This window comes from Eremomyces bilateralis (assembly GCF_010015585.1).
Source record: "Eremomyces bilateralis CBS 781.70 unplaced genomic scaffold P152scaffold_6, whole genome shotgun sequence".
Classification (NCBI taxonomy): domain Eukaryota; kingdom Fungi; phylum Ascomycota; class Dothideomycetes; order Eremomycetales; family Eremomycetaceae; genus Eremomyces; species Eremomyces bilateralis.
Window position 1 is genome coordinate 1,039,541 of NW_022985072.1, and position 24,317 is coordinate 1,063,857.

A 24,317-nucleotide genomic window follows, 5' to 3' on the forward strand; every position below is an offset into this window, starting at 1 on the left:
CACACTTTCAACATTATTTTTAAATTCAAAACTTAGATAGAGTTCTTTAGGACTCCCTCTTGCTCCTAGACTCCGAAATTTAATCCTAATAAGTTGTGGTGTTACGTGATTTAGGATTAAAGTTATGGCAGTTTTTTCATACAACTCACCAACTTCAGCACAAAATTAAACCACAACGCAGGGGGTATTTAGAGATCTAAAATAGTAGGCTCAGTTACCCAGGCTTTAGTATTTTTCTTAGCATTTAAAAATTATATTACTTCGAAGCTGGTGTTGAGCTGTTTGGCGTTGAAGTTGAAATGTGGTGATTTTGGTACTTCTGAGGGGGAAAATCTCAAAAACGGGGGGGAAAATCTCACCAGCCGCAGTAAAATATTACCGTACCGTTTTACTGTGGGCAGTGGGCTTACCGTTGGCCACACTGCGGCGCCAAGCTGCGGCCAGGCTCACGTGCTGCTTCGACCCCGGTTCCGCTCCTATACTAACACCTAGTCACCTACTAGTCACTGCGGCCTCCTCCACCTTCGTTTCTTATCCCCACATCAGCAGAGATGGACTGACTAGACAAGAGATGGAGTAAATATTTCATGCACTGTTGATATCCGCTGATATGGAGTACCTGCAGACTGGAGTCTCTTCGCGGCCTTAATGCACGCTCTTACTCCAGGTATATGAAAGGCCCCCATCATATATTCTTCCAACCCCCTATCTCCGACGAATCGGCCTTGACGGTTGATTGTGCTCGGTATTACATGGCCAAGAGGATTCCCAAGAGCCTCAGCCCTTGGCCCTCGGAGCGAATGCGGGCGAAGTTGTTGCGTCATAGCGTCTGATGGTTCTTAATCTGAAAAATCAAAAACTGCATGTAGGAGGAAATAGGAATCTTATCAGGCTATCACGCAAGACCTCTGTGCTACAGGTAGCCATCAAGCTCGCCCATAGGTCGAGCTTGCCTGTTTGCGTTTCCGTCCCTTCCGGTGGAACTCCCCATATGTCTGCCGAACCTTCTTGCCAAGCCTTGTCGTCCATCAACGACCTTTCCCCTCCACTTGCTCTTGCTACGCCATCTAGAAGCTCTAAAGGCGTTCTTACAGCTACGAGCCAACGCCTTACCAGGGAAAGCTCTTTCACATTGATCCAATGACGTGATTGTATGGTAATGGACAAGTTCATGCCTGGACTGGCGATTCACAACGACATTATGCCGAATATTCCGTGCAAACGGCAGTCTCTAACTAGACATACATTCACCGCGACAGTGACAATCGCCGCTGTATGCCAACTCGCCAAGGATGATGCTGGAGCAGAGTCTGGGACCTTGACCGGGATGGTTCTTGTTCTCCAAGGAGGACAAGAATTCTAAGGCCTTGACACTCCTTGTAGACCGGGTCCACGTGAGAGAGAAAGTGGGGATGGGGAAGGATGGAGTGATAATTGTGGTTCTTTGTTGTGGAGGAAACCAAACATTCTTGTAATTAAGGTACAAGGTGACACACGTTTTTGCTGAGGAATACCTAGATGTCGGAACGGCTTGGCATACTGCACAAACCGCGCCTCAAGTCACTCAAGTGCCCTCAACACCTTGCTTCGGGAGGCGAATTTCATCCTTGTGGGGCAATTGAGACTCAGAGACATGTCTCTGGGGATATTATAAGTATCTAGTACCCCCCGCCAAGATTGGGTTCATGTCGTCTCTCAAACTGCCAATTGACCATTACTCTCACTCACTCTCACTCACTCTCACTCACTCTGAACCAAACAATCCAAAGTTAATCATCTTGAGGTGGTGATTTCACATTCCTCCCATGAAACCAGTGATCAACGTCATAACCAACCAACCATTACCTACAGCAAAACGCAAGTTTTATTTCCTTCGATCGTGAGCTTTGATGGCTCCGAAGGGTTCCCCCAGCACCCAGCCAGAATATGGCAAACATCCTTTCCAATTGACCGTGGAGGAGCTCTCCGAGGAGCTCCACACCAATATCGAAAGCGGCTTGTCTGCGGAAGAGATTCGCAATGCCCAGGAGAAGTATGGAGAGAACAAGCTCAAGGGGGAAGAGGGCGTGAAGTGGTACAAAATCCTATCCAAACAGATTTCCAATGCCATGGTTCTTGTGAGTATGAGCACCCCCGAATGAGAAATCAAGACTAAAATCATGTCTTAGGTTCTTATCCTTGCAATGGCTCTATCGTACGGTGTTTCTGATTACATCGAAGGCGGTGTCATTACCGCCGTGATATTGCTCAATGTCGGCATCGGCTTCTATCAAGAGTACAACGCGGAAAAGAAGATGGACTCTCTGCGTGCCTTGTCTTCCCCAACGGCAAACGTAATCCGCAATGGCACCGCCGACCACATCCCTTCGCCAGGCGTCGTTCCTGGTGATATCGTCGTTCTCAAGACTGGCGACACCATCCCCGCGGACCTGAGACTCTTCGATGTCATGAACCTCGAATGCGACGAAAAGATCTTGACTGGCGAAGCGATGCCAGTCGTGAAGGAGGTGGACACCGACTACGCTGACCAGAACGAGCTCGAAATTGGCATCGGTGACCGCCTGAACATGGCATATGCATCGGCCACGGTGACAAAGGGACGAGGAAGTGGGATTGTCGTTTTCACGGCCATGAAGACTGAGATCGGAAAGATCGCGGAATCCATGCATGGCAAGGAACGGAAAGAGAATAGATCCCTGTCCAGAAAGAAGTATGGTCCACTCCAACCCGCGAAGGGCGCGTTTCTCCGGTCCTGGGATGGTGTTGGTGCCTTCTTGGGTCTGACCGAAGGCACCCCCCTTCAAATCAAGCTATCCAAGCTGGCATACATCCTGCTCTTCTTCGCTCTTCTTCTTGCTCTCATCGTCTTCGCGGTCAACCGATTCAACGTCACCAAGGAGGTCGCCATTTACGCAATTTCAACCGGTATTGCGATGATCCCCGAGTCCCTTGTGGCGGTGCTCACCATTACATTCGTGGGCGGCATGGTATCGATGAGGGACAAGAACGTCCTGACACGGAAACTGGCTGCTCTGGAGGCTCTTGGTGGTACGACAAACATCTGCAGTGACAAAACGGGGACGATTACCCAAGGGTCAATGATCACACGAAAGGCTTTCATCCCCGGAAACGGTGTGTACACAGTGAGCGGCTCGGAAGATGCCTTCGATCCCACTCAAGGCACTGTTTCACTCGGCGTGCAGAAGTCTAAGGAAGAAGCCGAAGCCGAACTCATCGCGAGACGGGAAGAGCTCGATCGATTGCGAAGTTCTGCTGCGCTCACTTTCAAAGAACCCGAGAACAAACCACAACGGAATAATCGACCGGAGGAGCCTGAGACGGAAAAGGTGCCCCTCGATGTCACGGAAAATCCGGAAATGACATCCGAGCTTGAAGCCTATCTCCATGCAGCTGCCCTCTGCAACCTGGCCACGGTGCGTAGGAACGAGAAAGAGAATAAGTGGCAGACCACCGGTGACCCAACGGAGACCGCGCTGCAAGTGTTTGCACACCGATTCGGGCAGGGAAAGAAAAGCCTTGCATCGAAAGGCTGGAAGCAGGTTGGAGAGTACCCATTTGACAGTACTGTCAAGCGTATGTCTGTCATCTACAAGACTCCCGACAAAGCCGAAACTCTAGTATTCACGAAGGGTGCCGTGGAGAGGATCTTGGACCTATGTGTATCCGTGGGGCTTGGTGAGCACAACATTGAGATGACCGAAGAAGTCAAAGACGGCATTCTTGAACAGATGACTCTTCTCGCCGAACAAGGACTCCGCGTCCTTGCTATTGCCCGGAAGAATTGGCCTACGGATAGCAAAGTCACGGATGAGATTCCACGAGACGATATCGAATGTGGACTAACTTTACTGGGACTGGCTGGAATCTACGATCCGCCACGACAGGAGACGAAAGACGCTGTCAGAGGTACGTCTACAATTATATCCACAGCAGAGAAGCACGCCTTGCTAATTTTACACAGATTGTACTCGCGCGGGGATCAAAGTCCACATGCTCACAGGGGACCATCCCTCCACGGCAGCGGCAATCGCCAAAGAAGTCGGCATCATCCCCAAAGACATGAGCCATCTGTCTGAAGCGGTCGCAGCATCGCTGGTCAAGACCGCAACCGAATTCGACGGCCTCACTGACGAAGAAATTGACAATCTCCCGTCGCTTCCGTTGGTCATTGCTCGCTGTGCTCCTCACACCAAGACACGAATGATCGCTGCCTTGCATCGACGGAAGCTGTTCGCGGCAATGACCGGAGACGGTGTAAACGATGCACCTTCTCTGCAGGCGGCGGACGTGGGCATTGCCATGGGCCTGGCTGGTAGCGACGTTGCCAAAGGCGCGAGCGATATTGTCTTAACGGACGATAACTTTTCGAGCATCGTTGGGGCGATCCAAGAGGGACGACGCATCTTCGACAACGTCCAGCGTTTCGTTCTACATCTTCTCACCAGCAACGTAGGCGAAGTTGTGCTGCTGATTTGCGGCTTGGGATTCCAAGACGAGCAAAACTTCTCGGTCTTCCCTCTGTCTCCGCTTCAGATCTTGTGGATTAACATGGTGACGTCTGGGTTCCCTGCATTCGGACTGGGGAAAGAGAAAGCCGCCTGGGACATTATGTCTCGACCTCGTAAGTTTCTTGTCACCGAATGAAAGAGCCTTTGCTGACTGTCAACAGCGCACGACAATAGAAAAGGTGTTTTCACCTGGCAGATCATCTGTGATATGATGGTCTACGGTCTCCTTATGGGGATGCTGACGCTATTCACCTTCCTCACCATCGTTTATGGTCCGGGAAACGGCAACCTTGGTATAGACTGCAATCGGTCGTACAGCGATGAATGCGACACGGTGTTCCGCGCGCGTGCTGCCGTCTTTGCGGAATTGACCTGGCTGATTCTGATCTCGGCTTGGGAGATAAAGTCGATTCGACGAAGCATGTTTCGATTGGATCCGACGAGTGAGAACCGATTCCCCTTCTTTAAGGACGTCTATGAGAACAAGTTCTTGTTCTATTCCGTTGTCCTGGGAAGCTTGGTGGTGTTCCCTTGCGTTTACATCCCCGGACTGAACACAAATGTGTTCAAGCACAAGGGTAAGCGATGCTTCCAGGTGATTCAACGATCCCCTCCGCTAACATTCATATCTAGGGATCTCATGGGAATGGGCGCTATCTGTCGGAGCGGTCTTCATCTTCGTCTTCGGCATGGAGATGTGGAAGCTCGCCAAGCGGCAGTTCGGCTGGTTCGCTGATGCGCAGGAAATGGAGCGGCTAGAGCAGGCCCACCGAGGATTGAGTCTGCGGCAAGGCTTCTTCTCCTTCTCGAAGTCCAGCACCTTCGCGAAAGAGCCATCCGGAACGGCATCAGTGAATGGAGCGACGGGCGGCCTGAACAAAGAACAATTGGGGAATTCGTCGGCGGTTTAAACCCCGAGTCGGAGCCGACATTTGCCTGTTTGAATGTCACTGGACGAACGTCTCACAGTCCACGGAGATGCTGATCAATGACGTAAGAGTACGGAATATGAGACCGGTGATGCCGACGGGACTTGGTATATGGTACATAATTCTATCTCGCATGCTCTGCTATTATGGGATATACTAGTACTGAGAGTACATATGAAGGGCTTTAAGTCTCCTGCACCATGTACGTAATGACAGAATTAGTAATTCTCAGCTTTAACTAGCTAACAAATAGCGACTCTATCGTGCGGAGGGCGCTCAGCGTGTGACGTTCGTCTATCGGAAGCGATGCCCAATCGGGAATTCGCGGGGTTGTGGCTGATGATGTGGAGTCTGGAGACGTGGAGTTCCAGACTTCCAGTCCAGCCCAGCGCGAGTACATTCTAAATCCGTCAACCATCCGGATGGACTCGAATGGAATATCACAGGTTTGCCCGTTACATCTCCTTTGTCATATTAAACACAAGCCAACCACAAGGAGTATCATCCAAAGTGTTGCCTAAGTGAATGCTTGTTGATCGCCAGCTCCGGCGGTCACCATGTGCCCCACGTTTGTACTCATCACATTCAGCGTGATAGAAACATATGAAACCCCATCATCGTTGGAAATTATCAACCACTACACCCTGGGGACTACGCATCCCGAATCTTTGGCTTTCAGTATGCTGCTACCTTTATCCTGAGAGCTCCAATGCGCGAGACTTCCACTTCCCAATCCTCTCTGTCGAGTTGGATATCCCGCAAACGTCAACGGACCTCCCGCACGCCAGATCCACAGCTCCTCTCGCGGACAACCTCCAGCATGGCGGCATTTGCAAAAGCTGCTACGACTACTGGTTCGGGCCGAATCAACCACCTGCCGACCGAGTTGCTACTGCAGATCTTCAATCACCTTCGATCCAGCTCTGCTCGGGGTAGTCTGCTGAACTGCATGTGCGTCTCTCGCCAATGGAATGAGCTATGCCTTCCGATCCTCCACAATCATGTGGTCGTCGCGATCCCGTGCCAGGCTCCCGATCGATACCACCCCCAGATGGAGACGCTTGCAGCGAGCGGAGGTCGCATCGACTGGAGTGAGCGCATCGCTTCCTTCACCGTCCTCCTCGATCCTTGCAGCGAGGCATATGCGCCTCCTCCGCCGACTTTCGCGGAGCGGGTGCGCCGGATTCCTTCGGGTGTGAAGAAAGATCACGAGGGATTCGAGCAAGCTGCGGCGGCGCTGACTCGCATGAAGAATATCACTACTCTCTCGATCAAAACGCGTTCCACAGGGGTTCAGATACCATGGTGTCCGCAGGAGGGAATCTTCAAAACCATCAGTGCGACGCCAAGTACCGTGGTGAATCTGGAGATCGACACTCTTAGCGCGGACACGCTCTCAACGCGGCACATCCATCTCTGCAATGCGTTGGCACCTCTCCTCCCTCAGCTAAAGCTGCTCCGACTGCGGATCCGGTTTCTTTGTGACGACCTCTTCTCCGCGCTGGAGGACGAACATGCCACTTCATGCCTCGAGAAGATCTCGATCCGACTTGGCTACAAATACAACTCCATCTACTACCCCCTCGTCGCCTGCACGAAGCGCTGCGGATCGGACAACAACGCACCGCCGTACGATGCTCGCATCGCCCTCGCTCGAAAATCCCGGGAATTGTACGAGGGACGAAAATTCCCAAACATCACGGCTTTTACGTTTGTCGACCGGCAAGATCTCTTCCTTGGCAATACGTTTTTACACAGTCGGGCCTTCAAAGTGTACGATGTGATCGAGAATCAAACCCTCACGATCCCCTGGCGTGCAATGCCCTCTCCTCCCGCCGGTACCGTGGGCCTTCCACGCTATTACGCGATGCGAATTCCCGAGGGGTTTCTTCGAGGGAGTCGATTGGACGACGAATTGGCCGAGGATCGAACCGAAATTATCACCAATGACTTGGAAGCGTTGGGGTCGGTGGTGGAGCGTCAAGAGTGGTACAGCGCATACGGCGAAGCTCGTCTTCCGCTTTCTGTCCTGTACCCTCGCACCTATTCCCGCGCGCTTCTCCGATTCAGCCACCCTTATTCCGGCCTTGCGGGCGATGAACCCAATCTTATTCGACCTTCTCAGTATCGCGAGTGGTTAGATACCATCACCGAGCCGATCTGGCTGCTCGAGTCGGCTACCGGAGCCAAAGTCCTTGAGTCGAGGGTAAATTATGGCTTCGAGGATACGGAGCCTGGGATGATCGAGATGCCTGAAGGGTTGCGGTATGAGTACGACGAGGAGGGCGCAACAGTGCATCTGATGTTGCAGGATGGGGTGCCCGGAATCAAAATTCAGGGCTGGTGAACGATCACGACTACTGTTATTTTCTTGACCGTTTGCACAATTGGTTTAGATAGGTGTGCTTTGTTGGACATTTACTCATCACCGCGTTCACCTTTCAGTCTTTTCAGTCTTTTCAGTCGTTGTTTATTCGGCAAGAGTACTCTTCACACCATGTCGATCATTACAGACATAGTACATTTGCGCTGATTTCATTGTGTGGAAAAGCTCGAGAAATGGTCAGGGTTGACGATGGCGTTGTATGATACCCAAGGGATGAAAGGGTACTGGATAATGCTTTTATGAAGGAGCACGGTTCTATGTACTGTTAGGTATAGAGAGCGTGCTTCAATGGGATATAAGATACGAGTAACGGCAATATGATACATGTACATTACCAAAACCAAGCCAATTCACCCAAAGATCTTGCTCAAATGCGTAGACCCATGCATATCGCTGACGCCAAACATCATGCTCTTGGATATCCCGTGCAGTTTCAACCCGCAATGACTTTCTTCGCCTGCTCCACGATCCGCTTTACTTCCTCACTCCCTTTCTTCACCACCTCGTCCATCTTTTTTCCCGCATTCCTCAAATCGTCCGGCCGAACCGACTTGTCGACCGTCCGCGCTCGGATCCTCTTCTGATGCGCACCCCGCGCTTCCCGGATGCCGTGCAGCGCGGCCTCCTCGGCTTTTTGCGCGGCATCCAATGCCTTCTGCCGTGTCTCGGCAGTTGTTGGCGGTAGCTTCACGGGAATGGTGAGGGGGTTGTCCGGGGTGGGTGATTCGGCCGCGAGGTGATGCTCGGAGGATTGCAAGGCTGTTCGAATGGCTTTGACGTACTGCGATAGTTAGCATCTGTCTAACTACGTGCGGTTCGCAGAGTAAACAGCACGTACCGACTCCTCCCCCACGATGACCTGCATATTCCGACCCCGTGGGATCACCTGAGCCAGATCTCCAAGCCGCACCACCGCCGCGCTTCCGCCCGGCTGCTTGGGCAAATGCACCTTCAGATCCTCCACCACATCCGGATTGAACCGGCCGCCTGTCCGGAGCTGCGCCAGCGCATGGCTTAGCTTTTCGATTGATGTGAGGATGGACGATTCGACGTTCGACAGGTCGTAGATCTGGTCTGTGGGTGTGAGCCCCACGGCGGGAGGTCCGGGAGGGGAGGAGTCGGATTTGGCGTGGGAGAGATTCGATTTGCCGGATTTCTTGAGGAGGGAGGGCGAGGTTGCGAACGAACGGCGGGCTAGCTGGGCTCCATAGCGGAAAGACGAAGCTTTACGGACAGCTTGCGTGATAGGGGCGCGTCGGCCGGGGAAGGATTCTTTGCAGAAGCAGCAGATTGGGCCGGAAATATTGGAGGCACGCAGCAGAGATCGCCCGGTAGGCGGCATGAAGGACATTATTGCTCCGGTTTGAGGATGGGCAAAGGGGACTTGAATTCAGTCCTGTTGTGTTTTATTTTGATGCTCGAGATGAGGATGTTTGGAGAATATTCCCATTGGCCAATGACACGACATGGACGTTGGGGATCATGGTGATCTCATTATTGCATTGCACTGCCACCAACATCATCCAATAAATACTGTATTCATCCTCCTTTCCGAATGCCATTCAAGTTTCAACCCGTGCCGCTCTGAAACGGATGAATATAGTTTAAAAGCTCGATGTTCGATATGCCATGTCGCTGTCGGCTACGCGCTATTCAAGCTAGCCCATCGACCTCGTATCCGTATATGCTATCGTCAGTCGTCACCTTGGCACTTGACTAAGCTGTGAAGCCAGCTTTACCATAATTAAAGGGGCTGAGTCCGTATTCAAACTTGAATATCTGGCGACTGGACAGGCGCCTAGGTCTATGGTAAAGATTATGAATTGGAGCGTTGGAGAATACAATGGCACGAGCAGTCCACATGGATATGGCGGTATGGACATTCAACTCATTAAGAATGGGTCGAGGGAGCGCTAACATCTCGAAGCAATCTACAACGACGGCCCCAGATAATCGGGACTTGGACCCTCCTCAATGTTCCCCCATCCTTTCCGACGCGACAACCTTGGTCTCCTCGTCCGAAGGTCGGATTGATGACGCTGCCCGGATTTCACGGTATCATATGTACCACCGGAAGCATGGCAACACCCACTATACATTGACCCCGATCATTCTCCCCCAGAAAGAAAACCTATTCCATCCTCCCAAGGCTTTCCGAAAGGATCGCAAGACCGCAGATGACCCCTCCTTAGCCGAAGACCTTCACGATCAGACCTTCTATGTGCATAAGCCGACATTGATTTTTCATCATCCCCCACGAACGCTGCGTCGTGGGTCCTCGAAGCACGCAAGTCCTGTTTGTTTGACTCGCAATTCGGGTTTCTGGCGGCGATGGACCCTGCAGTTCAGCTCCCGACTCGGTGATGAGGGTGTATTGGATCCAAGAGGGGTGGTAGCTCGGGAGGTCGATGCTGGAAAAGCGGCAGGAGAAGGGCGATTGAAGGGATATGGGGTTCGTAGGTGGAGGATTCTAGGCGAGTCGGGCAAAGAGCATTACAATAAGGCTCGCCAGTGCAGGAAAGAGGAGAAGAAATCAAAATCAAACAAGAAACAAAGGTCGCATAATATGGCTCCCAAGGACTCAGTATCGGAAGCGGACCAGATTATCGCCGATCAGGTGGTCCATTTGGATTGGACCTCCCCCTTCTCACGAGATACACGGCGGTATCACTTTCGGTATGCTGACATTGAGTTCTACTGGAAGGGTACTGGAACGGTCAGGGAGACGAAACAACTGGGATACCTGTGCAAGTTCAACCACCTGAAACTAGTTGCGCGGGTCCCTGTCTCTAGTGGTAGGTCTGACGACGAGGATAAAAGTGATAATGAACCTGGCCTGGATATGCGCGACCTCATCCTCGGGAAGTATACCTCATCCATTGCCTGTCGCAAGTCCGGCATCCTAGAACTCTATGACGGCGCGATCCTGAAGTTTCTTGAGGAGTATGTGCCGAAGGAGAGCTTGGAGGACTGGAAACATCTCGACACAGACGATGAGCTGGAAGCCATCCGGCAAACACGGCTCTACGAAGTCATTGTGGCAACAGCGATTTGCATGATAGTTGGCGAATGGCAGAAGAGACAGGCGGTCAAAAAGGTTATCGCAGCGATCGTTGGGGAGGGTGCAGGTGGTGGTGGGGATGCAGGAGGTTAAAGATCTGTGTTTGCTTGGTCATATGCATATCCTTGATAACGGCTAGAAGGTTCTGCACGACATCATCTACATATGCTATCCTACTCCGAACGGTTCAATTATATGCTTTTTATTTTCTAATTTTATGGGGAATTGTGCTGGACAATATCATGAATGTTCATTCTGGACTTGAAGAGTCGCGGGGTTGCAATATCTCAGTACAGATGTCGGAACCTACACGCAGACTACCTTGGTCATCTCACCAGCATTTGGATACTGGAAATTGGAATATTTTTCCATTTGCTATCTCAAATTTCCGAATTCCCTGTGATAATACATGCTAATTACTTCTAAGTGTATTTGCGTGATGCTGTGCAATTGAAACCCAGTTGTTAATACCCTCCCCATGATTGGACATCGTAACATCCATCAGGTGACTCTATGAGTTGATCCACTCTTGCAGACCGCTCACCACAATGAACTCCATGAACAATGCCATATCACCTCCATGAACTTTACCCTCATAAACACGCACGAACTCAAACTCAAACCATTCCCCATATCATTGCTGCTTCAACAGAGAATCCATACTCATACTGTGAGGTCTCCGTGACCACGATTTACCCTTCGTATTGTCTCGGGAACCCCTCATTGTAGGCACGCAAGCCATCAGGCCAGCTCCTGTCCCTGATCACTCGCACGCCGGCCAGCTGGAGCGTCAAGATGTCTTCGAGCTCGGTGGTCTTCGGCGAGTATCCAGTCCAGTCGAGAATGACGTACTTCAACTTCGTTAGCTCACCAAGCTGGCTTGCAATGAACCGGAGGAGCATCCCGTCGAAGATGGAGCGGTGCTCCAACCTGATGCACTTGATGGATGCGGGCACAACCTCTTCGGTGAATGAAGCAATGTCTCGTTCGGGGTTCATCATGAGAGACTCCGCAGTAGAGACAATGACTTCGAGATTCTCCAACTCGAGGAGTGAGCCGGTGGTGATAGCGGGATTTTGGATCAGCCGATCCTGATGGTATTGATCGAAAGTGAGCCACTTCAACGTCTTCTCGTGCATCTGGAGCACGCCAGAGATGTTGCCCCAACCGTATGTTTCATCGGCTAGGAACAGTTCGAAACTTTCCAGGCCTTTAAAACCATAGAGCATCTCAGGTACAGGACAGTCATATGCCGTCATAAGCTGGAGCTTGAGGTGCTTTAGATTCACCCGGGTCTCTGTTTCAGGGAACTCGAAGGAAGAGTCCGTTGTAATCGTCAAAGACACAAGAGCTTGGAATTCGTGGCCTGGCCCACACTCGAAGAGGAGGCCGAGCGTTGAAGCAATGGCCCTACCAGACAGCGACAAATGAGTCACATGGTACTGGTTGAGGGAGAACCCGGTCTCCGGCATACCCGGTGGTACAAGGAATCCACGGAAGATATCCGAGTGGGATTGAATACTGCCACTGCCGTCGTCCACGATCGGATCGTCCATGGAATCGAGATGGATCCACTTAGTCTTATGAAACAAGACACCCAGGATAGCCATCCAAATCTTCTCCCAGTCCTCGCCATCAAACTCATCGAATTTGTCGAAACGCCCCAACCGGTGGTAGAGAGCCCTGGCCAGAGGTGGATCCTTCTGTTCCAATGCCAAAACCAGATCGCGGATGTTTTGAACGGGCTCGTGCAGCCAAATATTACACCCGTGAGTTCGAAAGTTGTTAATGCTCAGGGAGTTGGTTTTGTCGATGAACTCTAGAACCTCCGGGTGATGAGCAATGAGATTAACGAAGGAGTGAATATTGCAGTCTGAGAATGGGAACCGAAGTGCTTGGTGACCAAGTGTGATATCCTCAAAGAGGTAAGGCAACCCGATGCGATGGAATACTTTTCCCACTCTCGTGAGCCTGCTAATGTCTGTAATGGAGTCCAAAAGCTTGAAGACCTCATTGATAAGCTCTTCGGGAATGTCTGCCAGTGACTTTGGTTTGCGGACAACAGGCGCTTTGGACTCCGAAGACGTTGCGTTGACCAACTGATTGTGGTCCTCGCCTCGCTTTGGGTCATAGAGTACGAGAGCCCAAGAGTGACTAGTATCAGATCCGTCATCGGATTCACCCAAAGCATCTTTGGAGCGATCAGCCACGCCGTTACCCTTGCGGTAAGCAGAAGGCACCACATTGCGTTCAACCAGCGTCTCATCGGAGTAGTTATCGTCACTCTCTTCAGGAGCCACGCAGCCCTGAGCCTTTGTGAAGGACCAGGTTGGGGAGAAGAACCCGAAAAAACTGTTGGCCCCATTGAAAGTGAGAGTTCTCCCCAATGAGACAGCAATGTGGTTAATCTCGGGCACATCCGAGCCATCCGTCAAAATAGACTCATCGGACGTGGACTCAGTTTCATCAGAGAGATCCACCAGCCTTACTCATCAGTCAGTTTGATGCCATCAAAGAGATAGCCACTTTCAACTCACTTCTTAGACGAGGGTCCTCCCGCATCAGCCGACTCATCGGAATTGGTCTCATCAATTGACCCATGGAACTCGGTCTCAAGTTCATCTATGGAATCAGCAAGCCTTGTTCACCAGTCAGTTCAATGTCATCAAAGGGACGGTCACAATCTCAACTCACTTCTTAGACGACGATTGCCCGCCGGCATCCATCTTGCTCGATTCATTAGACCTGGTCTTTGTTTCATCGACATCGACAGGCCTTACTCATCAGTCAGTTCAATCTCTCACAGGGACGAACACAATTTCAACTCACTTCTTGGATGACGAGGACCCGCTTGTATCCATCATCATGGTCTCATCATGTGAAGTGATTGCCAGTTCTATGAGGTCTACAGGCCTTTTGCATGTGTCAACTTCATAACGGCATGGAGATGGGATGATCTCAACTGACTTGATGGGCGAAGATGGCCTGGAGTCAATGGCGTTTGCCATCCTGAGAGCTAACCGTGAAGGAGTGTCAAGGAGTATCAAGGAGTGAAAGGGTGTCAAGGAGTGCCAGGTTGTCAAGGAGTGCCAGGTTATCAAGGAGTGCCAGGGTGTCAAGGAGTGCCAGGGTGTCAAGGAGTGCCTTCAAGGAAACGAAAAATGACTACGAAACGAAGTCAGGACCTTTCAAGATGCTCAGTGAATGATCTTCCTAGGTGAGATGGAAGAAAGGAAGAAGGGAAGGTGATAATTTAAGGGAAGAGGGGGATTGTGTGCCTGAATGAGGGGGCCAAAGTATGCGTCCCTTGGAGGTGAGGTCTTCAAAGGAGAATGTCAAGTCGAAACCTTCACCAACCACCAGGCAAACACCTTGGAACAGACTCGTATCGTTCACGCCGCTGCCTACGCATATTCACTACTGATTTCAATTTCTTTCACTCGCTTATGCTATCTATTATCAGCTAACATTGTGATAGACTCCTCATCCATCACTTTAGGGGCTCTGGAGGGGTAAAACGAGGGGCCAATATCAGGGGGTGGCTTCTCGCTCCATTGTTTGTGCCTTGTCGAGACTTGTCGAGCATCATCGAGTCCCAAACACTCCATCACTGCCTTAAACTGCAAGCCGCAACAATTACGTAATTGGGAGCTGGAACAATTACGTAAATCCTCAAGGACTCGACCTACTGTTGTGATAATCTCTCGGCCCAGATCGGGCATGGCGTCAGTGTTGCGAAGCTAATCATGTGACCTCGCCAAATGGAATTCAAGGCAGCGATATGTGCACGATCCTGCTCACCTGAAGATGGAGAGATAGGCAACGGGAGCGGCGGATTAGTGGTCTACACTATACTATGCGATTCTGAACAGTTGATGTTCCTGTTCACGTTTTGCTGTGCATTTCCTCACTCTTCTTTTTCTTATTCATGTTATTATTCATCGGTGCTTTGGGTTGATAGAACTATTGTCGATCAATAACGATGTCGATGTCAACGCCGAAGCCTCATATTACGCGGGGATCTTGCACGGAGACCGCACTCGCAGAGACCATATGGTACCCTGAGACTTCGAAATACTCCTTGCACAAGGGTCAGTATTAGAGGTGGACAGAAGCAGATAGATGAAACACTGCTAGCGAGTAGTTTGTCATACCAGTGAACAGAGCCCTTTCCAAGCCACATGGAGGTGGAAATCCCATTCTATTCATGGTCTAGATGTTGAAAATCACGGTACAATATACTCTTTACCAATCCAACCAGCTGCATTGCTCTATTTATAGTTTCTAGCGCATGATCTTCTACTATATAAACTCGGTGATGGACTAGAAAACAAGAATGAGACCCTTCAATTATGCCTTGAACTCTGCATCAACTGTCTCGTAGTGGTTTAGGAATCCTTCAAAAGCTTTGACTCCGAGCCCAGGGTCTTTGCTACCAGTCGTTGCGCGAATACTGTGCATTGACAGCTGCGGGATGCCGGCATCGACTGCACGCACGCCCATCGCAGAGGACAGCATGGGTCCAACGGTTCCTCCACTGCGGCTGTCATTCCGAATTTGGAAGACCTGAAGCACCGAGTCGCACTTCTCGGCACATCGTTGAAGGATCGCCGTGCTTACGGCATCTGTTGTCATATGCCCATTCGGGTCGGCTGACACAGCAAGGCCAACATTCAGCCTCGGTGCATGGTGGGGGAGATAGGCATTCAGGAAGTTCGGGTTCACGGCGTGGATGACATCGGATGAGACCAGGAAGGAGTTTGCGAATGTGCGGGAGACCAATGATGGCGTCGAGGGCGATGCGAACGAGTCGACGATGCGTGAGATGGTGGAGGGGAGAAAGTTCGAGCGAGCACCTTGGCGGAGCATCGAGCCAATTTCTTCGTCGTCAAAGAGCGCGACCAATTTGATCAGTGAAGAGGACGAGCTGGAAGAGGATGAGCTGTTGTTAATGAGAGCCTGGATGGCGGCCCAGGAGCACAGTTTGTCATCGATCCGGCCAGCGAAGATGAAGTCTTTGTTCAAGCCACCAAGAGCGGCGGGCTGTATGTCAAAAAGCTCAAGCTCCCAGTTGACTATGCTGCCATCTGCGGGGTGTTAACGTGAGGAAATCGTAATTCTATGGACGGACATACAATCGGAGATCCCCATCTCTCCAGCAATGGCTTTGACCAGAGCATGCGGTTGTGTCGAGATGAATGACCCTTCACCTCCGAGTGCGGTAGGTTTGGAGTCATTATCGTCCGTCGAGTATGGCTCGGTGGAATTGTCCAGAGCGATGATTGGCGCCATCTGCGTCTCTTGATTGAAGGGTCCATTGGCTGCAGCTCCAAAATGAGGAGCCAATGTCGGTATCCTCGCGACTACTAAGGTCAGTGCAAGAAGACAGCGGTTGAAAGGGGTGATTGCATACTGGGATAATCCAGCTTTACCAGCTTAGACACGATTTTGCCGCTCGCCTCTTTCACAAGGACTCGTCCACCGATACCCAGATCGCGATCCCACCACGTGGAATTCATGGCGCCTGCATACGGTGCGACCTGGAGGATCTCAGTCAAAAGGCGTTTTAGGCTCATTTCTAGAATCACTTACACCTAGCTGGGTATATCCAGCCTTTGATGAGAGGTTCGATACCGGCTTCACTGGACGTTAAGTAGATAATCAGCAACAACCCTCTCAAATGAGCAACTCGACATACGTTTTATACACAACGCATCAACGTGGGCAGCCAGCATCGCCACTCCATTTCCAGGCTCATAACCTTCCCCAACCTCGAAAGCGATCAGACTGCTTCCATTGCGCTCCAAGTAGTATTTCCCTCCGCGATGCAGCTTCCACTCGTCTCGCTCCGACAGCTTCGTGTACTCATTCTTCTCAAGCTGCTTCGCGGTTGCATCCACGTAATGAAAGATCGTCGGATTCTCGGTCAAAAAGTCACAGAAGGGCTTCGCATATGATTCGACGCTGCGAAGGGAGGGATTCGAGCTTCTGGTGGTCTCAGTCCTCGGCATAGTCGGGATGGGTTGTTTACTGTGGTCGGTGGGGATGATTCTCGTCATATTGTCGACAAATTCGATGGGAGGATGTGCGGAGGAAGACGAGAGATGGTGGATTTGGATTGCGGAGATAGAACAAGCTCGCTTATGACCAATTTATTGCTAAAGTATAGAGAGGAGCCTCATCACAGCCTCCTTCGGAGTCACGGTGAGGTGCTTCGTGATCATCACCACAGCTTGCGCCATGACCATCCACTATCCCATGAACGTCATAGTGCCGATAGCTGTGTTTCTAGACCTCCCGTAAGGAGCAGCCAAGCAGGTCCACCAACCTCTCCAGTTTCCAACGAGTGATGAGCAGGTAATCATTTCGATACTTTACATATATCGTAACAATTCCAAATTTGGTAGGTACTTACTGAGAAGACGTATCGTCTAGTTATATATTATACGTGTTTGGAGTACCTTGATATTCCCAGGCAGATAACTCGGCGACTCTTGGAGAATATATCGATAAAGGACCACCTACCATCCTCTAATGCCACCGATAAATAGGCAACCTTCCCAATCCAATCCTATAGTGCCTTTAATCCCGTCGTCCCCTCTTATGTGAGTTTTCCGCTTGTCCATTGCCCTTCATGTTAGAACTATAACCGTTTTTGTTTCCTGTAACATCAAAGCAAACCAACCGCCAGCCAACTGAGTATAACCAGAAATCGCCACCAATTTCCAATCGGTCTGCTCTGTCCCGCTGTGCTCGGTAAAGATGTTACTCCTAGCCCACTAATAGTTACTGTGTCAATTCCACCCGACCTTCCACTGTTGGCTCCAGTCCCAGCGATACTTGATAACCGAATTCCGCTCGCAACATATTCCCCAATGTCCGTGGTGCCAGTGATGCCAACCGCGTTTACGGTTCCGATCCCACTGACAACCAGACCGCCGGGACCCAAACTAATCGTGTTTCCATCAACCACCGCCCCTGGACCACCCATTGTCAGCGTCTGCCCACTAATGACAGCGATCCCGGCTACGCCAAAGTCGGCTTGCGTAGCTGTATAAACTCGGCCATCTGCGGCCGTAAAGATGAATCCAAAGGCCATGCCGCCAGCAGCGGCGGCGGCGCTGAGGAGAGATGCAATATTGTCTGCAGCGGCGGCCTGGCCTTCGCCACCGGGGCGGGATGGGACGGACCCAGTGCCCCCAGGGTGGAAAATAATCGTGGTTGGGGCAGCCACACCGCCACCTCCCTGTTGACTTTCATTGTTATCCGAGGGAGAGATGATAACAACGCCAGAATCTCCGCTAATGCCGGCGCTGATGATAAGACTATCGCCTGAGCCAGAACCAGAAAGGAATGTAACGGGAGCACCACCTGGTAAGATGGTAGATCCGCCGACAATGATACCCGGGCCGGAGGGGTTCGGTACGATGGTCTGGCCATTTGGGAGGAGAGTTATGGGTTCCGGATCCGATGAGTCTGCAGGTGATCCTCCGCCCGGAGAACCACTGGAAGCGCCGTTTCCTCCAGGAGAATTGGAGTCGGAACCGGTGTTGCCGCCCAAAAGACCACCGATGATCCCGCCAACACTTTCGCCGTCATTGTGAGCATTACCTCCACTGACTCCACCTTGTGGTGCCGTTGTCGGCTGCGGCAAGCTGTCACCTGGTTGTTGGCCAGGGTGTGCGGTTCCTCCATCGCCGGTTCCTCCTCCTAGATTGCTTCCTCCGCCATTCCCATCATTCCCTCGTCCCCCTTCATTATTTCCATTCCCTCCATCTCCTTCTCCGCCTCTCCCACCATCAAGGACTGTGGCAGTGGCCAATGCGAGTGGTGGATCATAAAGCCCATCGAAATCGAGCGCGCAATCCGCCCAATTCGGGTCCAATTGTCGCACCGCAGACGGGACTGCTAAGACGGGTTTATGATCATCGTAGTATAAAGTCTGGCACTGCTGGATAAAGCACTGCGTGAGTCCGTTGTACGCGCTCCAAGGCACTGGACTGTTCATATCCGCGAAGTTGAATCGGTAAGCGGTTCCATAATTAGGAAACCGCATCGAAGAGACCGAGGCGGACGGAATGGCGAGGAGATGTGAGCTGTAAATTCCCCCAATCTGACTAGAGGATCCATCGCAGTATTGTCCGGCAAGCAGGTATTGGAAGGATATATAAGCGCTATTAACGAAAAAGGTAGTGCCATTCATGACCACGCCACTTTGGCCGCCAGCAGACCCACCAGTGCGAGTTGCATCGACAACAGGGGCAGTTCCATCAGTTCCATCAACGAAAGACTCAGTGGCCACTGGGATGTCTGGGGCAGGTGTTATCACAGCAGGGTCGTCAATTGGGTTGGGAGCACACATATCGCGAGCGATAGTTGTGGGAACGGGGAAGTAGATCAACTGAACGCTTCCACCGCCGATAGTGCACTTGCCGCATTCAGTCGTGCGGATCTGGCATTGCGGATGGTTAACGGTCGAGACGCCATTGCTACTAAGCGCCACCTGCATAGCAATGCTCCAGCTGCTGACGAGGCTTGAGCAGTCTTTCGGTTGGATGCTACAAGTCGGGGAAGGCTCAAGGAAGGATTCTGTCCAGTCGCGGAACGGGCCTGTCCAGATCAGCGAGTCCCACGACCGCGTGGTGATGGCGAGAGTGTGCGTGGGAGAGTCGAGAGCATAGGTAATAGTGGCGGTACCACAGTTCGTGGTGCTCACGGGAGCGACTCGTAGAGTGGCGGCGTGGATATCAGTCGTCACAGTCGTGGATGGGATTCCCATGTAAAATTGGATTCGGGCGTTAAACCAGGACTGCTGTGCGGAATTGCATGACGAAGCATAGCTCCAGCCTAGAAAGAATCATCAGGGCATGAATTCATCTGGGTTTAGTTCGAGATTCGGCGGAATAGGGGGATATATCTGGTTCGACACTGGCCATCTTATAAACACACTATGACGGACTAATATAAAGTCCCACTTACCAGTCCCCGTTGCAAGTACGTCTTGTCCGGTTCCATTACTTGGAAATAGCCGGGTTGAGCTATTGGTAGCGCTTGAAATAGCAAAGTAGCCAGACGACCAAAAGCGTGAGATGTTTGGATACGGAGTGATCGCAGGGAGAAAGATCGGTGGCATTCTGACGGTAGAGGCTATCGAGTTACCCGCGGATGAAGAGGAGGAAGATGCTGAAGACGCTATTGAGGTCGAAACTTTTACGAAGGCGACGTTAGTTCTGGATCCCGCCTTACTGCTGGAGATCGTGAGGAGGTTCTTCCACGCACCATCCAGGTTGCCACCTTCCAGATTCTCTATCGCTGTTTTTGCGACGCCGGCCACACTCCCGGCCATGAGGAGCGATAAAATCACCCACCACAGCAGCAACAACATGGCTGAGTGAAGCAAAGAATGCCCATTTATGGTGATTGAGGAAGAAAGAGAAGAGAGTGGAACTCAGAAGCATGATTCCTCAGCTCGCGTTCGGCAAGGCATCGTAGTGCTCAAAAACGATATTCATTCAGGTTCTGAACCAGTATCACACACACTGGTGATCTCCCCCAGCCCGAGACGGGGCTAAGAGACCGAGTCTGAGCAAATTAGGTCATGTTCATGTTGGCCACCAGAAGAGGCGAATATCAGGAGGTCTAGAACATTGAAAACCCAACCAGGCGACACAGGCCTTGGAATGGGCTTCAAGAAAGACATGAAAAGTCCGAAAAGAAGGGACAGCCTAGGGTCTGCAGAATACTTCCGGAGCAAAATGGCCTATCAAACCAATTCTCCCCTGATGGTAGAAGCGAAGTTATTACACAACGCAGTGCCATCGGAGCTTGATGCGATGTTGTTGGTTTGCTCAGTGCTAAGGAGCGTTGTTTGACGTGATACTGCAGGGGATGATTACTCCGGCAAGCCGACGAGTCCATCCGAGACGCGACAGAGTACGACAAGGACAATCTCCACCAGATTCTTCGAGTGTCCTATTATCTGTCAATCATGTATGCAGCTAATCCGTCCAAACGACGACGCAGAGTCCGGGGTAGAAACTAGCCGTGCCCGGGCATCTCCTTACCTTAGACCAAAGGCACGGAGACTTGCTATTGGGTATTAAGTACGCAGATTGGTGAGATAAGGAAATCGGAAAGATAGAGACTCGAATTACATTCGGCACAACCAGATTCGATCGAGACTTCCCGCATCTTGAGCGGCACCAAAATGAGAGCAGACAAAAGAATCAAGAAACTCGGCAGATTCAGGGTCTTCGGAGTTCTGGCCTCGATCATCCCTTCGCTCCTACAAGACAGGACGACAATGCAGCCCTGTCGTGGTGCAGATGTCCTGCAGGTCTAAGGTCTTCCCCCGCATAGTATCACCACCAGTCAACCACGCTAGAATTTCGACCAGGCCAACTTAGAACCGTGTAATACCATTCGGAATGATAATGAAGATCTATCGAAATATGGATTGGACTCGGGCTCGTTCACATCGAAACTTATGAAAGTCCATTGATTAATTAAAGGATTGGCGATTCGTGTTTCATGAGAATTGAGATGGATGGATTTTCCACGGATGGTGGCGTTGGCGGAACCGCAATATCATCCGAAGAGTTGCGGTTTCCATGGCGACGGCCCAATCCGGAAATACCACGCACATCCCATACCTTTCATGCATCCACCATGCCGTCCCCTTTCTTCGTCACCGTTGGCAAAGGTATCATTTCCTTTCAATTCATCAAGAGACTCTAATCGCAATTCAGCGGCTATCTCTGCACCGCGGTCACTTATTCTTACCTAAACCAATCTTTTCCTGCATGCCCCAAACTTCATCGCTGGCATAGCTCGACATTCCGACCGATTTGTTTATGGCCCTTGCGTCACCATATTTCTATCTGGGGTGCCTGAACCCGAGCAGCGCTGCGGCGCAGAGATAATCCTAAGCATGGCGAGCGGATACCAGATGTTGGAGGAGCTGGGGAGCGGGAGCTTTGGTGTTGTGTACAAGGCAATTGAGAGAGCCACGGGGGATATGGTCGCGATAAAACATGTACGACATGTCCATGCTATGTGGAAGTATGTGAGACATGGACTGACTTTAATTCTATTAGATCGACCTCGAAGGCAGCGACGATGATATTCGCGAAATACAACAGGAGATATCGTTGCTGAGCACATGTCACAGCCAGTATGTCACTCAGTACAAGACCAGCTTCGTCCGCGGCGTCAAGCTATGGATCGTGATGGAATATCTAGGTGGAGGGTCTTGTCTAGACTTGGTACGTTCTATCAAGCCATTCTCAATCTGCATCGAGATCAATTACTGATGCCAATTCCCACGCAGCTCAAACCCGGACCCTTTAACGAAGCATACATTGCCATCGTCTGCCGCGAACTTCTCTCTGGCCTCGACTATCTCCACCAAAGCGGCAAGATCCACCGCGACATCAAAGCGGCGAATATCCTGTTATCCGATTCCGGGAAAGTCAAGATTGCGGACTTTGGCGTCGCCGCCCAGTTGACCAACATCAAGTCGCAGCGGATGACGTTTGTCGGCACGCCATTCTGGATGGCACCGGAGGTCATCCAAGAGGAGGGGTACGACATCAAGGCTGATATCTGGAGTCTAGGGATTACGGCGCTAGAGCTTGCCAATGGACAGCCGCCACATGCTGACACACATCCCATGAAGGTGCTGTTCTTGATTCCGAAGGCGGCACCTCCGAAACTGGAAGGCAACAAATGGAGTAGGGAGTTCAAAGACTTCATCAGTCAGTGTCTGGTCAAGGATCCGGATCGTCGACCTACGGCGAAGGAGCTCCTCCAGCATAAGTTCGTGCGCAGAGCCGGCAAAGTCGAAGGTCTCCGCGAATTGATTGAGCGGAACCAGGAATGGCAGGCCAAAGAGGAACGGCTCTCTCACGTCAAGTATTATGAAGAGACCATGTGAGTTCCTTCAAAACTTGATACCCTTAGCTTGTGCTAATATCAAACCAGGCGCGACTTATCACCTCGACTTGCTCAGGAAGAATGGGTCTTCGACACCGTCAAACCTGCAGCTGCGTCAAATGCACTTACGAACACCAAGCGCCGGCGAGTATCTCGTCCCGTGTCTCGCGACCAACACCCGGATTCTTCTCCCAACGCAACGGCGACGCCTGCTCGCATTCGCAAGGCAAGTGCAGGCATCACACCAGCTTATCGAAAAGTCTCTGGCACACGCGTGCCGTCTGGGCAGACGCCAACGACGCGAAGAGTGAGCAATCAGGCAAATACGAAGCTACCCTTAGGCATTGACCTTAGCTTTGGGAACTCACCGTCGACCGTGCGGCAGTTCCGGAGGGTCTCGAGTGGCCAAAAGCACGCCGACCGAAACCCAGAGTCAAAGGGGGCTGATGTGGACGGCTTCTCCTTAGATCACTTAAGAATTGAACAAGGGATGCCACCGCTAGACGAGAATATTCCTCCAAGGCGAGGCGAAGCCGGCGAAAAGAAACCGAGTGTGAAGCCTGTTAAGGAGATGTACGAGGATCCATACTCCGGTACGAACCCGTACCCCGAAGACGCCCCGTACCCTGAAATACCCTCATTTGAGCCACCGATGAATACATCACGGCGTTCATCAGTTGCGTCTGTTGTTTCGGTGCCTCAAGTACAAGCTCAAAAAACTCCCGCCCTGGAGGATTTCCAATTTCCTCAGCAACATGTTCAACTGTGGGCCGAGCACCTGCGTCCTCTTCTTCAGCGACTCTACGCTAGCTCTCCCTCACAAAGCACACGAGATGCGATCGCGACCTTTGCGGCTGGGTTCGAATTGCTGGAGCGGGAGGATCCTAGCATGCTGAGAGACTTGGTGCAAGTGGTTAGCCATGTTTCTATTGAGCAGTTGGGTAGTCCCCAATCAGCACCGCAGTCCCGATCTTCCTCCACCCAAAGCCAACGAACGACAGACCACCCGCCACGATCGCCAAGTAAACGGGCTCAGTCACAAGCCCAGAATCAGCAGCAACAGCCGTCTCCGCAACGTCGTCCGAAAAAGCATCTCTCCCGCGTTGACTCCAAACTCGAACCTTCATCCCGCCAACATGGCCCACTCGGATCTCCAGCAGGAGGTGTCACTCCCGCTCGTCTTCACGGCCCTCCTACTTCTCCTAGTAAAGCAGCACCCTCCTCTCCGACCAAAACTCGAGTCGAATCCCCTACAAAGTCTCGAGCTGACGCAAAAGCAACTCCCGCTCCATCAAGGCAATCGAGTAATGCGAAAGCCAAGGCTCAACCGCGCCTACTCCCCAACCGCCCTTCTCCCGCCCATGGTCACCGCCAGCGCCACAGTATCCAAGTCGTCGACCCCTCCGTCCTCCCTCATGGCGGCATGCCCCCACCCCCTGTACCCGGTACCCCCCGACGAGGCGGCCGCGAGAACAACG

The 24,317-nt window shown here is 51.6% G+C and overlaps 8 protein-coding genes across 8 annotated transcripts; 4 read left to right on the plus strand and 4 right to left on the minus strand.

Annotated features, from left to right (window-relative positions):
* The first annotated feature begins 1,531 nt into the window (after positions 1–1,531).
* Positions 1,532–5,804, plus strand: P152DRAFT_298159 (potassium/sodium eff). The gene is made up of 5 exons (XM_033675058.1): positions 1,532–2,117; positions 2,169–3,927; positions 3,983–4,642; positions 4,691–5,107; positions 5,163–5,804. Exons 1-5 carry the CDS (start codon positions 1,890–1,892, stop codon positions 5,438–5,440), a joined length of 3,342 nt encoding a protein of 1,113 aa, XP_033535555.1. The 5' UTR covers positions 1,532–1,889; the 3' UTR covers positions 5,441–5,804.
* On the plus strand, positions 5,717–8,041 carry P152DRAFT_298195 (uncharacterized protein). The gene has a single exon (XM_033675059.1). The coding sequence runs from the start codon at positions 6,168–6,170 to the stop codon at positions 7,803–7,805; it is 1,638 nt and encodes a 545-aa protein (XP_033535556.1). The 5' UTR covers positions 5,717–6,167; the 3' UTR covers positions 7,806–8,041.
* A 30-nt stretch (positions 8,042–8,071) lies between these two features.
* P152DRAFT_457305 (ribosome recycling factor) lies at positions 8,072–9,268 on the minus strand. The gene is made up of 2 exons (XM_033679202.1): positions 8,683–9,268; positions 8,072–8,625 (listed from the first exon to the last, which is right to left on the minus strand). The coding sequence occupies exons 1-2, from the start codon at positions 9,193–9,195 to the stop codon at positions 8,278–8,280; spliced, it is 861 nt and encodes a 286-aa protein (XP_033535557.1). The 5' UTR covers positions 9,196–9,268; the 3' UTR covers positions 8,072–8,277.
* A 109-nt stretch (positions 9,269–9,377) lies between these two features.
* On the plus strand, positions 9,378–11,358 carry P152DRAFT_481109 (uncharacterized protein). The gene is made up of 2 exons (XM_033681792.1): positions 9,378–9,717; positions 9,772–11,358. The coding sequence occupies exons 1-2, from the start codon at positions 9,688–9,690 to the stop codon at positions 10,996–10,998; spliced, it is 1,257 nt and encodes a 418-aa protein (XP_033535558.1). The 5' UTR covers positions 9,378–9,687; the 3' UTR covers positions 10,999–11,358.
* A 122-nt stretch (positions 11,359–11,480) lies between these two features.
* On the minus strand, positions 11,481–13,913 carry P152DRAFT_513271 (uncharacterized protein; the record flags this gene model as incomplete). The annotated part of the gene is made up of 4 exons (XM_033682795.1): positions 11,481–13,389; positions 13,443–13,544; positions 13,600–13,680; positions 13,735–13,913. The coding sequence occupies 4 exons, from the start codon at positions 13,911–13,913 to the stop codon at positions 11,598–11,600; spliced, it is 2,154 nt and encodes a 717-aa protein (XP_033535559.1). The 3' UTR covers positions 11,481–11,597.
* Positions 13,914–15,136: 1,223 nt separating this feature from the next.
* Positions 15,137–17,079, minus strand: P152DRAFT_457308 (putative vacuolar aspartyl aminopeptidase Lap4). Its single transcript, XM_033679203.1, has 5 exons — positions 16,604–17,079; positions 16,498–16,547; positions 16,319–16,445; positions 16,041–16,268; positions 15,137–15,992 (listed from the first exon to the last, which is right to left on the minus strand). The coding sequence occupies exons 1-5, from the start codon at positions 16,962–16,964 to the stop codon at positions 15,256–15,258; spliced, it is 1,503 nt and encodes a 500-aa protein (XP_033535560.1). The 5' UTR covers positions 16,965–17,079; the 3' UTR covers positions 15,137–15,255.
* Positions 17,080–17,529: 450 nt separating this feature from the next.
* Positions 17,530–20,326, minus strand: P152DRAFT_513273 (uncharacterized protein). The gene is made up of 4 exons (XM_033682796.1): positions 20,185–20,326; positions 19,885–20,112; positions 17,715–19,752; positions 17,530–17,676 (listed from the first exon to the last, which is right to left on the minus strand). The coding sequence occupies exons 1-4, from the start codon at positions 20,288–20,290 to the stop codon at positions 17,538–17,540; spliced, it is 2,511 nt and encodes an 836-aa protein (XP_033535561.1). The 5' UTR covers positions 20,291–20,326; the 3' UTR covers positions 17,530–17,537.
* Positions 20,327–21,835: 1,509 nt separating this feature from the next.
* On the plus strand, positions 21,836–23,266 carry P152DRAFT_373368 (Pkinase-domain-containing protein; the record flags this gene model as incomplete). The annotated part of the gene is made up of 4 exons (XM_033675557.1): positions 21,836–21,940; positions 22,002–22,169; positions 22,235–22,836; positions 22,888–23,266. Coding segments are annotated over 4 exons (1,254 nt in total), but the record flags the coding sequence as incomplete, so codon positions are not given.
* Positions 23,267–24,317: the final 1,051 nt, after the last annotated feature.

Bases quoted from the DNA above. Each gene is read 5' to 3' on its own strand.
- P152DRAFT_457308 (XM_033679203.1), bottom strand. From the start codon at position 16,964: ATGACGAGAATCATCCCCACCGACCACAGTAAACAACCCATCCCGACT. The intron at 16,446-16,497 runs GTAAGTGATTCT...GAGATCCTCCAG, and splicing joins CTGGATATACCCAGCTAGGT to GTCGCACCGTATGCAGGCGC. The intron at 16,269-16,318 runs GTATGCAATCAC...TGACCTTAGTAG, and splicing joins GGTAAAGCTGGATTATCCCA to TCGCGAGGATACCGACATTG.
- P152DRAFT_298195 (XM_033675059.1), top strand. From the start codon at position 6,168: ATGCGCGAGACTTCCACTTCCCAATCCTCTCTGTCGAGTTGGATATCC.
- P152DRAFT_481109 (XM_033681792.1), top strand. From the start codon at position 9,688: ATGGCACGAGCAGTCCACATGGATATGGCG. The intron at 9,718-9,771 runs GTATGGACATTC...AACATCTCGAAG, and splicing joins CAGTCCACATGGATATGGCG to CAATCTACAACGACGGCCCC.
- P152DRAFT_513273 (XM_033682796.1), bottom strand. From the start codon at position 20,290: ATGTTGTTGCTGCTGTGGTGGGTGATTTTATCGCTCCTCATGGCCGGG. The intron at 19,753-19,884 runs GTAAGTGGGACT...GATTCTTTCTAG, and splicing joins CGTACTTGCAACGGGGACTG to GCTGGAGCTATGCTTCGTCA. The intron at 17,677-17,714 runs GTCGGGTGGAAT...TTAGTGGGCTAG, and splicing joins ACTGGAGCCAACAGTGGAAG to GAGTAACATCTTTACCGAGC.
- P152DRAFT_298159 (XM_033675058.1), top strand. From the start codon at position 1,890: ATGGCTCCGAAGGGTTCCCCCAGCACCCAGCCAGAATATGGCAAACAT. The intron at 4,643-4,690 runs GTAAGTTTCTTG...GACTGTCAACAG, and splicing joins GGACATTATGTCTCGACCTC to CGCACGACAATAGAAAAGGT. The intron at 5,108-5,162 runs GTAAGCGATGCT...ATTCATATCTAG, and splicing joins AAATGTGTTCAAGCACAAGG to GGATCTCATGGGAATGGGCG.
- P152DRAFT_457305 (XM_033679202.1), bottom strand. From the start codon at position 9,195: ATGTCCTTCATGCCGCCTACCGGGCGATCTCTGCTGCGTGCCTCCAAT. The intron at 8,626-8,682 runs GTACGTGCTGTT...TAACTATCGCAG, and splicing joins TCATCGTGGGGGAGGAGTCG to TACGTCAAAGCCATTCGAAC.